Genomic DNA, 17,567 nt, shown 5'->3' on the forward strand with positions numbered 1-17,567 from the left:
ATAAAGTGCCTACTGTCGCATAACAAATGATCTCTTGAGGAGTAATCCGAGGTGGGAGGTCTCTTACTAGTACTGGTTCTGAGGGTCAATTGCTACTTGTCACTGATGGCAGGCGAAGTGGCAAGTGACTCTTCCCTCTTTGTTAAGGGAAGAGTGTTGTTGCCTACCCAAGCCAGTCTGAAGCTTGCGGATGGGGTTCTGGGATTTAGGGGAAACAATGGTAGACACCTTGACACCACCAAGGAAGGCTCGTCCGCGAAGAGCAGGCCCTGTCTAAAAATTATTAAACCCGAGGGGGATACCAATGGTCCAGTGGCTATTGATCCTATAACTTTTTCTTAGGGGAGGCTTAGGCAGGGGTCTTCGTGGCATGATCCGTGCCTTATTTTTTTGAATCCACCTATAATAATAATAATACACATTTTCAAATTTTATTGTCCTAAAACCTGGATGTAGTGAAAGCTCAGGTAGAATTTCAGCTTGACCATTGATCCTAAAACAAAGTAAACACAAATCTTTTTTTACATTTATTTTTTCCAAATTTATGTACACGTGAATGGATTGGTGAAGCCACATGCCGGAGCACCATCGGTGTGGCCTCACCGTCACAAAATAACGTGAACAATTTATTGTTCAGTATCTAAGTTACACCATTTGAGTCAGAGAGTGACACAACAATACGAAACTCACATATGCCATAACATCACACAATCTTCGATGAAATAAAATGGATCGCTGCAAATACACTGCACAACTACAGCTGCCTTGTCTTGGGGCTTTCGTTATTTACATTTAATTTTGTAGAAAGAATTGAAAAGAAAATGGAACTTTTGATCAGCTATATAACTAGGAGAACTACAAAGAGGGAAAAGATATGAAGAAACATAGAGAAATTTTATAGATAAGAACATTTCCATACATCCTAATTCTTCAGCCCGCTGTATGGTGATTGTTATGGTGGGCCAATTCGTTCCTGAAAGTAAAGAAAAGTAAAAATTCATGTCATTAAAGCCAAGTTCAAATTTTCAGTTTGTTTTTACTTTTGAAGGCACAAATTTACTTTCAAACAACAAAAGTACGAAGAACAATAGGTAAATCTTTTTGTAAGACAGTTGAGATAATTTGAATGAATATTTCGCTGATAAGTAAACGAAAGTAAACTATATTATTTTCCAAATATAGTTTTTGCTGATAAGAATATATTTGGCTTTTTTTCATATTTTGCTATTATATTGACTATTTTGACTAAAATTTTGAGCAAATTAAATCTTGTTGTAATATTTTTAACAGGAATTAAAATAAACAATGGGAGTAGTTGACTAATAACAAAGTATTATTGAATTTCTGTTCTGAAAAAAAAACAGTCCGAGGTGTGAACAAAATAATGTGCAAGTTAATAAATAATTGTGTTGTATAATACAAAAAATGTATATAAAAAATATTGTCAAAGCTAGTTTTTGGAATTTTTTTTTTAATGCCATATAATATTTTTGTAAATGTGACACCATATTGACCCAGCTTCAGTACAAACTTACAGTACAAACTTTCATTTTATCTGGAATATTGGAAGATTACAAATACTATAAGTATTCAAAATAGTAATACTCTATCTGCGTATTACCTATAATTAGAAGTGGAACGAACACTGAGTAGAGGGGGCATGGGGCCAGGCCCCCTCAAAGTTTTTAATTCTTCGGGATTTCTTGGCATTTCTTATTCTAAGCATCAAACAGAATTAATTTTTCTTATTCATAAAATCTCCAATTTATCAATTTGCAATGGTAATGTACTTTTTGAAAATCAGTAGACTCTAAGTCAAACTATCATTATTTTTAATTTATTTTAGGCACCTCATATTGCCTTATTTATGTTTTACCTTCTTTTATTTCACTTTATTTTTATTTTTGTTCATTTTATTGTTTTTTCTTCTTAACTTTGGTTCTACCCACTGGTATTTCTTCAAGCCTACCCCCGTTAACCCCAACTTTTAAATTAACTCTACTATGATTCCTTTATGGAACAATAACTTATAAACTATTATGCACCGTTATTCTATTTTTTGAATTTTATAATTATGAATCAACTGTTGCAGTAAAGTTCTTGTTTTTACCCGCCAATAGCTGGCTCATCACCTTACCCCTTTTAACATTTTCCTTTTAACTAACTGTATTAAAATTAGTTAATGAAAAAATTCATAAAATATTATATAAAATTTACTTTCATCTAATGCAATTCAATTTTTTTCGGCATTGTTAATTCTATTATTGATTATTATTTTTGTATTATTTTACTATAATTAATAAACTACTTAAATACAGTTAAAACCTATTTTTTGCCATCGAAACTATCCCAATTTGACGTTTTTAGGTGCTGATAGCTGATACATTCCTTTACCCTTTTTGATCTTAGTTGATTTAAAATAAATTAATGGAATAATAATTCGTAAGCTATGATTTACTATTATTTAACTATTTTTTTAATTTTACCATAACTAATAAGCTAGTACTTAGAAGCCACAAGGTCTAAAAATTCGTTATATACTAACGAAATCTAACCAAAAGATTACAAAATTAGCTTTGGCGGATTTTATGGTAGGGTAGAAAAAAATAATAAACCCTAACCCCTTCCAATTTTAACCTGGGTTTTAAGATAATTTCTAATGAGTTTTTTTTAAAGGATTTGACTTTTAGATACACTTACAAAAGAAAACAAATTTGTGTTTGCATACTTAAGATTTAAGATAAAAACGGAAAACGTAAAGAGAAATCACATTGCTAAGTCAAAAAAATATTCTGAAATGACCCCTAACAGTTTACTTTTTTGTCATAAATTTCTCAGTTTCCTCAGAACTGAGAAAGCTCGGAATTACGATAAAAAGGTAGGAAGGTTGGAGGGATTTAAAAATAAATGCTGAAAATACAAGACTGAGCCAATTTCTTTCCCTTGGCTACCCTAATCTACCCTCGTGTGAATTTAGCTGTAGACCTGTACAGAGACGTGAGTGGCTATGAAAGTGTTGCAGCCGTGGGGAAGCACTGCTTACCTATTTGTAGCTTATATAGGGAATTATGCAGCAGCCTCTGCTCCCTCTTCTTCTTGATTAGGACTAGCGACCAAAAGTTCGATCAGTTTCGTTGTGTTGATTCTTCCTTGGTTATCCATTTCGAACTGTTCGTATGCAGTGTCGACCTCTGCGCCTGAGAACTTGTCACCCCAGGTCATCAAAGCATGCCTCAACCTATAAATGTACAAAAATATATAACTTTTTCCGACAGCTACTCAATTTAAGCATAGAAACTGGTGAGTTAGTATCAAACGAACAGCTACATTTTGTAACAGTTCTAGTGTCACCTGATCTTGGGTTTGCTCAACAAAGTCTTTTTCTTGTATTATAAAGCTAACATTTTCTGTTTCCAAATAAATTTTACAACAATTTTTCAAGTGAACCATGTTTTAGATGAGCAGCAGATGTGATCCACAATATTGCGTGGAAATGTCTATATTTCCAGACAAAGACATGACAAACCTGTTTATGACAGCCTGTTGTAAATTAAAAAAAGATGTCGCAACAAATCTGATCTTACGTATTCTTTGATTTTGGGTCTTTAATTTTGGGAAAGGCCATAATCTCGGGTATTCATAGTTCATAAGATAGTACCCCTATTCATACGATTGCACCCCTAATTCATAAGATAGCACCCCTAATCTTAACATCAATTATAACAACCAAAGACATACGTTAGCACAGATCAGGTTCCCGAAGCTCCTCCATACTGGGCCCAACAAAGGGCCAAAACAATTGACAGGGCTTATTCTTGGAGAATGGTGTGATAAGGCTTTGAATAGTCTGGAGTATAAATTAAGACATTGGGCACATATGGTATTTCTGTAAAAGGGCAAAGGGCTAAATCATCTGACATTTCTTTTCAGAGTTGGGCAACTCTATGATATTTTAAAATGTTAATTGCCAGTTTTTCTCAAATGATGTGATAAAGCAGAATAAAAATTTTGGTTAAATAAGGAAAAAATCGGTTTATTTGGCGAGAGTGTGTAGCCCAAGAAATCAGTGCAATACCGATAGTGATGAGCGTTCCAAGACAATCCGGTTTATTATAGTTCACAATGGGTATAAACACAAAAGACCTGACTTTGTGCTTATATACGACTTCTGAGTCATAAGAAATCTAGACCATATCTGTCATGTCTACCATGTTCGAAATGAAGCCTTAAAAAAATACTGACCTCTCACTGTCGATGACTCCTTCTTCGTCAAAGCTTTTAAAAGCATTGATGACAACATCATCTTCGTCGGTACCTCCTGACATCCTTTCGGCAAACATGGTCAAAAGCATGGTGAAGTTGATTGGTCCTGGAGCTTCGTTGATCATCTCATCTAGTTCTTTTTCAGGGACAATTCTGCCGATTTCGTCAAAGGTGGCTCTCAAATCGTTTTTGTTGATGATGCCATCTTTGTCACGATCCATGAGCTGGAAGCCCTTAAAAATTTTGAGTAAATAAGTAAACTTAGAAATTAAATTAATTAGAAATTGCATTCATTAGAAATTACACTTTAAGATTAGAAATTTTTGTTGAGAAATTATATTAATTAGATTAATTAGTAAATGTAGAAATTAAGAAATTAGACAAATTTTCACTAATTTAGAAATTAAAAATTTTGTAAGATAAAACTAGTTTAAGGGCTTCTTCCATTTGTAATTTTTTTTTTCTAGGAATTTTTTACGAGAAACTTTAAAATGAAATAAATTTTGTACACTCGGCTATAACACTGAGATGGAAGCGCGCAAACAGAAATTCCTTCAGGGATAGGGCAAAATAAATACAAACAGTGAAAATACGTTGAATATTGCAAAATATCGTAAGAAATTTTGAGGATAACCACAAAATTGTAAGATTTTGGGGGAAGAAACAGACTTGAAGATTCCCCCACATGCATTTCTGCAGAGCGGAGTTAAAAAGAAACAAAAAACCACCATTTAATTATAAAACTGGAACTAAATTGAAAATCATTCTCGAATGAACAAAATTGCTGTTTCTAAATCACCTTTCGGGAAGTAGAAATAAGGATTTTTCATTTTTCTCCTTTTTAGAACAGTTTATTTTGAGAAATGTGTATATAAACATGAAGTGAAAAACAACCTTTTCAGCAATAGTCTTGCACAAATGAAAATGAAAGAAACATGATTTTGTTCAAAGCAAAAATGATTTAATAATGTAGATATGCTTGCTTTAGTCTTGAACTTTAGACTCTTTTTTTCTAAAAGTCTTATACCCTGGTCACATTACAGTCACACTTGTCGATAAAGTTGAAATTGCGCACGACTACAGCGCTCATAGTGTATACCGCTCATAATTTCTCGAGTTGAACACTTTTTTTTTACTTTCAAGCCTAAATCATAACTAATATTTAAGCCTTTATTATTGAAAATGGGCAAGATGGAAGAACGTGGAACAGCAGTTTCTCTATAGAAACCAAAGTGAAGAAAAGCGAAAATTAGGTTTTTTTAAGACCAAAGAAAATACTGGATTATACAAAAAAAAAAAAATTTCGTGGACCTGATAAAACCCTTTTTGCAACTCTCTTTATTTTTATTATTCACTTTTAATTTATTATTTTTCATTTCTTTCTATTGATTTTCCTTTTTTTTCATTTTTTGATTTATATCTTTCCCTTTTTTCTTTATATTTGATTATAGTTTTCTTTCTTAATTTCTATTTTGTCTTTATTTTTTAGTTTTGCATTTACTTTTAGCTCCGTTTTTTCCTTTTTACGGTCATTGCTTTACTAAATTACATCTGATAAAAATGGGAATGAAAATGAGCAGTTTGATGAGTGTATTTACTACTTCCTTTTTCGAACTTGCTTGTTCCCTTGAAAGGAGGCTGCTTACTACTTAACTACTTAACTTATCTATTCCTACTTAACGATTCTTCTCTTTTATTTATTTATTTACTTATTGAACACCCGTCATTCACATAATATGATAAGACGGAGGTTAGGAAAAAGAAAAGGAAACAAAGAAAAGAGAAACACATGAATAACATACCAATTACTGTACATTTTCTTCTCTTTTGATTTTTGTTATGGCAGGTAAATGGGGTTTATGAGAATTAATGAGCATTAAGGCATTAAAACTCCTATTTTTTTATATTTTATTGATAACTCATGAACATTACTGATATTTCATTAATCATTATAATGCGTATTAAGGCATTAATTAATAAACCGTCTCAGATTCGCCGTTAATTTGTATTATTTTCAAGTACATACGTAATAAATTGAAATTCCCCCCTGGAATGTACCTCGATGTATTAGTAGAGAATAGGTTGGGAACAAAACAGCGTTGAAACAAGCTATTCAAACCATTTTTTGTCATTTATCCGGTTCCAATTTTCCCGTTTTGTAAAACCAATTTTCCGGTTTTGTTACACCAATTTTACGGTTTTATAACACCAGCGTGATGTGTAAATCAAGAAAATAACCATATGATCCATAGATCTCAGATTTCTTATCAACAAGTGTGACTATGATTTGGATTGGGCATTATTTAAAAGTAAAAAAAAAAATCTTGACTCATTAGCTAATTAGCATAAATGAATTTGCAACATCAACAATTTTTGTCACTTGAAGTATTCCATCAAATACTTTGAAACCTGACTAAGTAAAAGCAAAAAGTAAAAGCAGAGAAAGAAGATGCTTTATTATCTGTTTTAAATTATCCCTTTATAGTAGATTAATTTCTTAAATTAGCATCTTATAGAGATTATTCTTTAATGAAATTGTAGCAGAAAGGAAATTAAATACCCTAGAAAAGTAGACACAAAATGTGAAACTAAAAAAGCAAAAATTAATTTTAGAAAAAGTAAAAAAAAGTAAAATAGTTTTCCCCAAATGGGTTCAGAATAACTATTCTATATTCAAGCATAAAATAAATTATTTATTAATATTTTTTAAAGACAAAATTCAACTTTTAACGCCTAAAATAGTGAGTTCGAAACCTTTTTGCCATGCGATAGTTAGTCTTTTTTTAGATTACAGGAAAAGGAGCTGCAGGAAAAGGAAATAAAATTTAAGCAAAATTACATAAAACTCAAAACACAATTTCTTGTTTCCCTTAGTGTCTTTATTTTTTTTACCGCTATTTTTGCATTTTCTCTTTTTTGTCTTCTTTTTGTTTCTATTTTTGTTGTTTGCTTTCTTTTCATTCTTTTCATTCTGATTTCTTTTTTTTTAAATAGTAAAAAAAAGGGGGTATCCTTTTGGGTGGCTTTTCGCCACCCAATACTATTGTTTTGACTCTTCGGTATATTTGATCCTACATTTATTATTATTTTGTTCTTATTTTATTCTTATTCTCCTTTATTCTCATTTAGATCTTTTTTTTATTCTCATTTTATTCGTATTTTATTATTCTTATTTTCTTACTTTAGAATCTTATTTCGTTGGCCCGATCTTATTTATAACCGTATATTTTTGACTGGTTCCCATGCGATTTCAATTTTTAGTTAAGAACCCTTTGATAAGTCAATCAAGAAATATCTCTCCTTATAGGCCCAGCCGGAATTGATCACATGTCGTAAAATGAAGCTATGGCTTGGATCTCGGATCTTTAAGGGACCTTAGATATATTACTTAAACCTTCACGCCAAGCTACACCATAGACATCTTTTGGGATAAAAGAAAAGGCTAAGATGTATGAATGATATGTATTTTCTTCCTAAAGTTTAAGATCAGATTTTTAGAACAAAAGCAAAAATTGTGATTCTCAGGTACTGGTTTGAAATGCTTCTATGAACAATAATTTGTTCATAGTTATTCTCAAAAATATCTTTGACAGGGTTCAATGCCTGATGTGTATATATTTGTGTCTTTTGTAAGGTTCGTAACAAAAGATGGGAAACTACTTTTTCGAGCTTTCATCTTTTCTAATTTTAAAGAATTATGCCTTAAATGTTCACCCTGGCAGGTCAATCTTGAAGTTTACGTTTGAAAGTTAAATATTGCTCAACTCAAAACCAAATTTACGGGATTTTTTACTGGCGCTGTAGTTGTTCACAAGTATGAGTGTAATATGGCTTAGGCTTTATTTTCCCTTGACAAGAATTTAAAAAAAGATATTATTTGAAAGAGTATACGAAAACCCAAACCCCCTTCGTATTTTCTGGCTGAAAGGCTAAGATACGGAGATCGTCACTACCGGCTTGGCCAGTTAAGTCTGGTGCCGCATCTTTTCTTTTTTTTATCATCTACTTTGCTTCTTAATGCTTCTAAGTAAATGTGAAAATACTAGAGAACGAAAAGGTTTTCAAGTTACTATTTACTTTTTCATTTTATTCTCTTTGCTTTTATTATTTGCTTTTATTATATTTTTTATTTAAATTTTTTATTCAGTTTTTTTATTATACTTATATCTTTCTATTTCTTCTCTTTATATTTTTTCTTTTTTTATTTTTATTTATTTTTTAGCGTTCTATTTACTTTTAGCTCCGTTTTTCCTTCTTTACTATCATTGCTTTATTTTAATTAGATCTGATCAAAACAGGGATAAAAATGCGAAGTTTGATGAGTGTATAAGCTATTAATTCGTTGCTCGAACTTGATTGTTCCCTTGTAAGAAGGCTGTTTACTACTTAATACTTACTTCCTTGAACTCTTGAACCTGTCTCTGAGAGAACATAGAAAAGATGTTCGATCCAGTTCTTTTGGCTTGCTTTGTGCTGCCCCTTGAAGCCTGAGATGGTTTCTTCTCTGGCTCTGGAGCAGGCGCAGGGGCGGGGGCGGGAGCAGCCTCAGCTGGAGGGGCCTCGGCGACCTTCTCCTTCTTCTTCTTCTTCTTTTCCTTATCCGCCTGAAATTGAATATTATGATTAACGCTCAGTACACTTGTGCATACAATAAGCAAATTATGAAATCGAAAAAATTTGCAAGTGACTCCACCACGGAGCTCCTGAAATGCGTGTTAATATAGGTCGGTAAAGTGGCGTAGGATTTGGTTTTCATCATTAAAAAAATATTTTGCCAGATACATACAAAAACACTAGATTTTGTATTTTCGTCCAAAGACCGTCCTAATATTAGCCCACTAGTCTTGAAATCCTTTGACCGCGAGAACAGGGTTCTTGTTCTGGTGTTCCTGGCATTTTGGTTTGGAATGGGGGTCAGTGCCGTGACTCTGTAAGCTCAACCAGAGTTGAACCAGCTCTAAATGGGATCCTGGAGATATCTAGGGAAAGTAAACAGGAAGGTTTTGAAAAAACATAGAGTGGCGGCCCCCCCCATTGCACTTCGTGGCTGAAGGGCTATGAAACGGAATACACACTGCCGGTAGGGACTGTAAAATCTGTTGCCGTATTCTTTACCTTACCTTACCACTTCTGTCAAAGTGATAGCAGTTTTACTGACTCATTTATTAATAAAATGGCAGATTAAGGATTACCCCCCCCCCCTTTTTCAAACACATATGCAAAATTTCTGCCACCTCCCGAATTTAGTTAAGCTACGGGTTTCCTTGATTTGAATAATTAGTAATGACAACTTTTCAAAATTATAGAAACCCACAAAAAAAAAATTATATAATTTTTTTTCAAAATTATAAAACCTACAAAAAAGGCAAATTAAATTATTCAGAACTCTATGAGGGACATGATGAAACCTTAGATTCAAGGGTAGCCCGCAGACACGCCTCTCTATGTGCATTCCTGGTTTTCAACTAAGTTAAACGGCTCATGAAATGTAAACAAGTTATCGTTCCATTTTTTCTGGTTTTATTAGTAGTTTTCTGGTCTTATTTTTTCAAACAAATTTGCAGTCCATCTTGTCAAGCAAATCCATGCAGTCCATCTTGGCTGCAGTCGACACAGTCCATCCTGCGTTGACTGTTTCAATGGTTTTCTTTTTAGCTTTTTCAGTTATGCAGATATTTAGAAACTCTAGTTTTTAAAAAACACAGGATTTTTTCCATCCTCACTCACAGAATTAGTTGAGGAATGTGCCATGATTATGGCAAACTGCTCAGGGATTAATCTCTTTATTCAATATTTATATCCTCTTCTAAACATAAATTTTCGTCAAATCATGCCTTTTTGCCAAATATTCTATTTTAATATTTAGAAACCTTAACACTGTATTTAAGTTTTTGCACATTGAGGTAGCCAAAGGTGGGCCGAGGGGCTGGACACCAAAATTGAAGGTCTTAATTCACAGAAGCCAACTATTTTTTGTGATTGCTACTGCTACTAGCAAATCACTGCACCGCCAACCCAACTGAGGCCTGTACGGCTGCTTACACTCCTGCTCCGTCCAACTCTTCAAAGCTTACACTCAACCTCAACCTTTCTCCTATTCGGGGACGACCTGGTTTTTGTTTGGCCCAGATGAATGGTCAAACATCCCAATTTCCAGAGAATTGTTATCTTTAATTTGTAAAACGTTGCCATAGCAGGAGCACAATTTACTATTTGGCAGCAGGTAACTGCCCCACCCACACCCCAGTTTATCCCCGAGACCCAGTTTGCCCCCCATCAGAAACTTAGTATCTTCAAAAATCTTGTCAAAACTAAAATCAGCCTGTATAATTCAAGCATCCACAGAAATTACGCCACTGGGCCGAAGTATCTTAACTTTTTTTTATACTTTAGTCCTAAAAGACAGGGCTATACCACTTTTTTTTCATTTGCGTATCTTATTGTTTGATACACAGTCAGTCCAACGAGTATCCAAAGCCTATCGTAAGGGAATTCCACTGGGAACAGATCTCAACCCTTCGAAGGTTGTCATTTTCAGTTGTGGTGTGTTGCAACCTCTTCATAACATTATTCAGGATGTGGTTCTGATTTAGTCTTCATTACAACCTCTTATTTTAGTTGCATGAGCCTTAGCACATATTTCTCTCGCCAGAAAGTTTCCAAAAATATATTTGGATCAATGTTTGTGTATGATTGCCAAAACACTGGTTCAAAGGAATGCAACGCTAAAAATAATCGTTTTCCCGGATACGGTTTCCAGGCGAAAATCTATGGCTTTCCATCTTCTTCTAAGAAATAATAGTAAGTCCTTGCTAGTGATTATGTAAATCTTATCCTTTAAATTTTATGGACCTTATTCGTGCGAATTGGGAATATAAATTTAAACTGTTGTACGTAGACTAAGTATGAATTCTCAATTAACATAATAAAATAATTTTTTGAAAGCAGAACTTCATTTTTAACTCTTTTATTTGGGTCTGCCAATTTAATAAAATGTAGGGGGGGGGCAAGTATTTTTTTAATGAAGATTCAAAATTGCCCCCTTCCCCCGGTTGGCCTCAGTGACAAAGTTGTATAAAAGAGGTGGGTGTCCGGGTAAAATGCGCCTATTTTTTGTGGTTTTTCTTTTTTTTGAAACTGTTATGTTTAGAAACTGTCCTGACAGATTTAATTCCTAGCACGTTCTTCTTTGCTTTTTAAGATTTAATCCTTCAGTTATGAATGGGGGTGCAACCAAATGTCTAACCTTTGCTTGTAAATTTTACAATTGTTCACAAGCAATCTCTTAGCATCTAATACTGTGTTTATATTAAAAATATTTAAGGGGAAAATAATCAATTCAGCAGGATATGTTTACCATGACACGTACCCAGATTTTTTTTTTTCAGAGGGAGGGTCAATACAAAAAAAATCGGTGGACAGGGCGGCAGTAATAAAAACAAGCTTGTGTTTGACAATTTAAATAACAAGTACCCAAAATTCAAGAAAACTCAGGATATCAAGAAGGTCGGGTTCAAAGTCACCCCCTCCCTTGGGTACAAGCAGAAACGCATGATTTATCGAGTTGGAACTGCTTGTATGAATTTATGTTGACAAATACTTCCCGTCTCAGAGAAATACTGCTCGATAATGCACTTAAACGTGGCACACAGTGGCTAGTAGCTTTAGATTATTATTTATACGATTAAGTTTAATATTTATATTTTTTCGATTCAAAAAAATTTAATTCCCTTTTTACGACTCTAAAGATAGTATCCAAAACGGATTTTCGAAGTACTACCACTATCCAAAACGGATTTTCGAAGTACTACCATTGAAGAAAAAAGCTAATATAAATGCCTCGTACCCTAGTCTATATAGTTATAAAAAGCTTTGGGCTTTCCACTTTCTGTTTGAGCAAATAAAATCACTGAAAGTTTAAGCTATAATCTTAACATAAACAACCTGGATTTTATTAGTTTCTCGCCTTAACAGTACTTCAATTATTTGGTTTGGGACGAGGGTCAGTGGTGTGGCTCTATAAGCTCAGCCAGAGTCGATCCACCTTTAAATGGGCACCTGGAGAAATCTGGGGAAGGTAAACAGGAAGGGTGTGCGAAAGCACAGAATGGTTGGCCCCCAACCCCCATTGCACTTCCTGGCTGAAGGGCCAAGAAACGGAGATCAGCACTGCCGGTAGGGCTGTAAAGTCCAATACCGTATTATTTACCTTTTTTTATTTACCTTAACAGTAATTTACTTTGATGATTTGTTTTCTTTGTAGCGAAACCTACCAATTGCCAGGTGTCGCTTAAAAAACCTTTAATTAATTTCGCATTTGATATTTTTTATGTAAAAAAAAGTATTTTGGATTTTCCTGACAACAAATTAAAAATTGGAAGTTTTACTTAAGCTTAACAAGGTATATTTAACATGAATTTACGAGCTCATCCATGTAAAATAAATGTTTGTAGGAATAACTTCTATAAGCCGGCTGTTGAAAAACTTACGACAGAAAAACTTCTTTGGTGTGTACTTTTTCAGGAGCGATCAGGATCTTAAGTGATCAGGATCAGGATTTTTGTCATTCAATTTTAGACCTCTCCCCCTAATAATCCTTGTTAGGTTTTTCTTAATTAATCTTTATATTAACTATAGATTCTTGACATAGTTCAACTATGGTATCGATTAAATCTACCTAATTTTTTTTCTAACACATACACAAAACCAAAACTTATGACTATAATTGAAAGCATAATAAGATCCATAATTTAGGAAGAGGATTTAAGCTTCTAGGAAGCGAATTTAAGTTTAGTCTCTGTGTCTAACCTATTATCAGTTCTTAGTATTATTATTTATAAGTTTTATTTATAATACTTATTTATATATTAATTTAAGAGTATTATTTATTATAAATAAGCATTGGATGAGCCTGATTATTTTATTTATAAATTAAACAACAAATTGAATTTATTCTAAATAAGCCACGGAAATACTCGAGAATCAGAGGGTAACAGACACGCACAAAAGTTTTTTTCCTGGTGGTTGACAAATAATAAAAACAAAATATTTGATTGTTCTAATAAGAAGTGTGCCCAAAAGCTTAGTATTTGGAGGGCCAAGTCCCCTTGTCTCCGTACATCCTTGTAGGGGAAATTTGCTATATATTTGTTCTTCTGCTATTCTTTCATGTTCTGGATTTCAATGAACGAAAATCTTTAGAATTTCATAAATGTTTTAAAAATTACTGCATTTTATCTATTTATCGGACATTTTAGCACTTTTGAAGTTCTATTAATTTAACATAAATAATTCACAAAAAAAAATTTATTGTCTTTCTGATTACTGCCTTTTCTAATAAATAGGTTTTTTCCTTTTCTAATAAATAGGTTCTAACATATTTTATAACAAGACTAAAATAATTTTATCTTGTTTAACCTCAGTAGCATCAATGTCGACAAAATTGCTGTGAATTCAAAAAACTGTGAAAGTTTAAATTTTCAGATCCCAGTTCTAAGGGAATGATTTAATAATAAACTAATTTTATACAAAACTCATTTATAACCAACTTTTGGTTTATAATAAACTGTTGTATTGGTATTACAACGATTGATTTGATACTCTCAGAAAATTATAGGTCAATTCTGATGTTTAAAGCAATTTGAAGCTACTAATCTAATTTCTATTTTAAAAAATATCATATTAATCAGGTGGGTAGATAATTGAGCTGATTTAAACATAAAAAAATTATCCCAGTGGCATCAATATAACCAAAAATTGTTGTAAATTTAAAAAATCACAACAAATTCAATGGTAATCCACCAAAATCTAACAAATAAAGTGCTTCAATTTGCAAATCCCAGTGTTTCATCACATCCATAAACATTGTTCATTCACTTAAACTGCACAGAACAACTTCATTTCCACATATCTAACTCACCATTATAGATACTATGCGCCGACAAAGACAAGCAAACGACTAGCCATTCTATAGGTAATGTTCCCTGAATTTATAGATCTAAGATTAGACCCTGATAACCGACGCTCCGGGACTGTCCCAGGAACCACCCATATATAGAGCAGTCACAACAGGAATTTCAAAAATCAACGACTAAAGTAGTGATTCATTCAACAATATAAACATGCCCTAAACATATACTCATAAATATATATGAAAGTATAATAATAAATATTAACAACTATGGTTTTAGAAAGAAAATACAGAAATGAATTTCGGTTTTTTCTACTTCTTTTGCTTGTGTACGAATAATCAATTAAAACGTTTTCCAAAGAAAACCTTTCAAATAAGAGTAAAGAACCACGTAAAAACCTAAAACGAGCAGAAATAAAGCCGTACAGTGATTCAAACTTAAAACGAACTAAACTTATGATGAATGAATGAATGAAATCAAAAACTGAGAAATTAAAATGAATAACCACACCAAAAATAAAGATAACGAATATTACTAGTGCGTGAATAAATAAATCCTAAAACAAACGCAAAATAAAATGAAGAATAAATTCAAGCTTAAACGAACAGAAATTACCACAGATTAGGTTTTTTTTCGTGGTTATTTTCTATTTTCTCTTTATATTGTTATTTCTCTTTTTTATATTGTACCCTGCATTCGCTTTGAGGTACTTGTGGGTAAATCGTAAATTCAATTCAAACGAACAGTGGTTAAAATCCATTTTGCTTCCAGTAGAGTACAAGTGAAGCTCTGGTCTTCAGAATATTTAATGGGGTTTTTGTTTTGCTCTTATTTGAGGTAAATTTCGTTGGTTTCAAGTTAGACTTGACCGATTATTTTATTGTGGGCTATTTTTTTGTTGTTTTTTTTTTGGGGGGGGGGGGGGTATTTCTCAATTCAAAGTAAATTCTCCTCGTTTTAAAGCATGAATTATTTATTTGACTTTATATTGGCTCGTTTAGGTCTTACTATGGTTCTTTGCTTTTTATTGAAAAACTTCCTTTTTGGAAATTACTTTCGAAATTAATTTATGTTCGTTTTTTAATTTACCTAGTTTTATCATTTATTTATTATAGAAACATGTGAAAATTTCTTTCAGTTTTTTCTGCTTAAGAACTTAAATGTTGGATTGTAATCTAAATTTTTGGCTATTCAGTCTGGATATTCACTCTGAAAATTTGAATATTCAGTCATTATGTTTGATCAGTAGCAATGTTGTGAACTAATTTATAATAATATTCTTACTACAGGATTTTGGGCGGATTGAGGGCCCGTTTCCTGGGCCACGAATCGATGCAGCCAAAATTAGTTTCAATTTTTCTTTTTAAATTATGCTCACTTTCTTTAAATAAAATTCTGTCTCAACTGTATTTTTAGCAATTAAGGCTTAGCAGGGGTGGATCTGGAGCAAAATCGTGGGGGAGGCCCAATGTAATAACGGCACCAATGAGCAAAATCTTGGAGGGACCCAATGTGACAATGTCCAATAATTGACCAAATTGACAAATTTATTCTAAAAATAAGAATGAAAAAAGAAAAGAATAGGAAAAAAGGGCACTAGAAAAATCTTGGGGGGCCCGGGGTAAGTAAGGAGCGACCCGGTCCAATAGTAGCCGAAACTTTAAAAAGCAGAATTTGACACCAATGGATAAATCAAAAGAATTGCCTTATTATACTGATTTCAAATATATAAATTTCATTAAGTTTAGTCTTACCCATCAAAGGCTTCGAGCCTGAGAATATTTGCATTATTTTCAAAAAAAATGAGAAATATAATAATAAAATATTCATGAAAATCACACTATCAGATTCAGCGTATCAGAGAAGCCTACTGTAGAGGTTTCAAACTCCTATCTGCCTGCTTAAATGTGGAATTTTGTATTTTTTGCCAGAAGAAAGATCACGGATGCGTGTTTTTTTTTTGTTTTTTTTCAAGGAGTGACCGTATCAGCCCAGTGGTCCTACGCTATCGAGAGAGGGCTCATTCAAACGGAAACTAAAAGTTCTAGTTCCCTTTGTAAGTGACCAAAAATATTGGAGGGCAACAAGGCCTCCTCCCACGCCCCTTTTTTGCTCAAAATCGCCCGATCAAAATTTTGAGATAGCCATTTTGTTCAGCATATTTGAATGGCCAAATAATTATGCCTTTGGAGATATCATGACTCCCACCCACCCCCCAGCCCCTTGGGAAGGTTTTTAAGTTACAAAATTTGCCCATTATTTACATATAATATATACATTTTTCGGGGGGGGGGGTGAATTTTCTGCTGGAGGTATTCTCCAAGGGAATAATTCCACATGCAGAGCAAAGTTCCCAGGGGGTTAATTTTTCAGGGGAAATCTTACACTGGGAGATTTTGCCAGAATTCCTATACGAAATTCTTCTTATATCTTACTTTCTCTTTGCCTACTCAGTGCAATAAAAATACCGAAAAAAAATGCCCCAACCAGGAACAAATTGATAAAGTAGTGCTTTCTTCGCCATTCGGACCAAAAAAAGCGCTGAACAACAGATCCAAAATCCCCATCTCTAACCCGTTGCGAAATTTGTTTTTTTTTCGCTATTTTTGTTACATTAGTTTTTATTTTTCATGAAAAAATTAAGTGTCACGAAATGAGTGGTTGATACGTCTACCTGTATCAGAATTGAGAGCTGAAACCATTTCTGACGTTAATTTTTCTTATAAACGTCAAACAAAATGAAAAAAAATCCATTTTTAGTAAAACAAATAGCAAAGTTATCACTATTTTTGGCAAAAAAACCTAAGTGATAACAATGCTATCCTTTTTTTTTTTTTTTTTTTTTTTTTTTTTTTTTTTTTTGTCCGTTCGTTTTTATTTTTTCAGTATAAATCCAGATCTTTTCAATCTAGCGTGATTATATTTACACACGTTCTCAATGCCATATTGTGGCAACCGAGCTGCAGTCTTATGAAAATAGAAAGTTATCTCCCCTTCGGATCGTACAAAGAATCTCATTCAGGTTTGACGAAACACCAGAGACCTTGACGAAGCACCAGAGCTGGGACTACTGGAAAGTATTATCAAACTGAAGATTGAAGACCTACGAGATCACGTAAGAGCAAAGCTCTGGCTGCAGTACCTTGACATGGTTAAAAAGCTTCTCAAGTTTATACGTGCCGAGAGACTGGGCCTATGGGACCTGCATTTGCAGGTAGCAGCAGAAATGCTTCCCTACCTAGCCGCATCTGGGCACAACCTTTACGTGAAATCTGAACTTCCCAGTACGTCACCCAAAAATGTTTCATATGTTGAGTGAGCAAGGACACACGATTAGAAGGTCAGATTGGCGCTGGGCCGGCCTCTCAGCAGACTTAGTTGTTGAACAAGAGT

At 33.3% G+C, this 17,567-nt stretch overlaps 1 protein-coding gene across 1 annotated transcript; it reads right to left on the reverse strand.

The window, feature by feature from the left end:
- Positions 1-514: 514 nt before the first annotated feature.
- Mlc2 (myosin regulatory light chain 2) lies at positions 515-14,285 on the reverse strand. The gene is made up of 5 exons (XM_089093722.1): positions 14,183-14,285; positions 8,661-8,867; positions 4,243-4,496; positions 3,044-3,238; positions 515-973 (listed from the first exon to the last, which is right to left on the reverse strand). Exons 1-4 carry the CDS (start codon positions 14,183-14,185, stop codon positions 3,067-3,069), a joined length of 636 nt encoding a protein of 211 aa, XP_088949848.1. The 5' UTR covers positions 14,186-14,285; the 3' UTR covers positions 515-973; positions 3,044-3,066.
- Between the last annotated feature and the right edge of the window lie 3,282 nt (positions 14,286-17,567).

This window comes from Artemia sp. Qi Xiang Cuo, chromosome 8 (assembly GCF_049724085.1).
Source record: "Artemia sp. Qi Xiang Cuo chromosome 8, ASM4972408v1, whole genome shotgun sequence".
Taxonomy (NCBI): domain Eukaryota; kingdom Metazoa; phylum Arthropoda; class Branchiopoda; order Anostraca; family Artemiidae; genus Artemia; species Artemia sp. Qi Xiang Cuo.

Coding starts and splice junctions, on each gene's coding strand:
- Mlc2 (XM_089093722.1), bottom strand. Junction 4,497..8,660: donor AGGTTCAAGAGTTCAAGGAA/GTAAGTATTAAG, acceptor AAAATTTTTAAG/GGCTTCCAGCTCATGGATCG. Junction 3,239..4,242: donor GGAGTCATCGACAGTGAGAG/GTCAGTATTTTT, acceptor GTACATTTATAG/GTTGAGGCATGCTTTGATGA.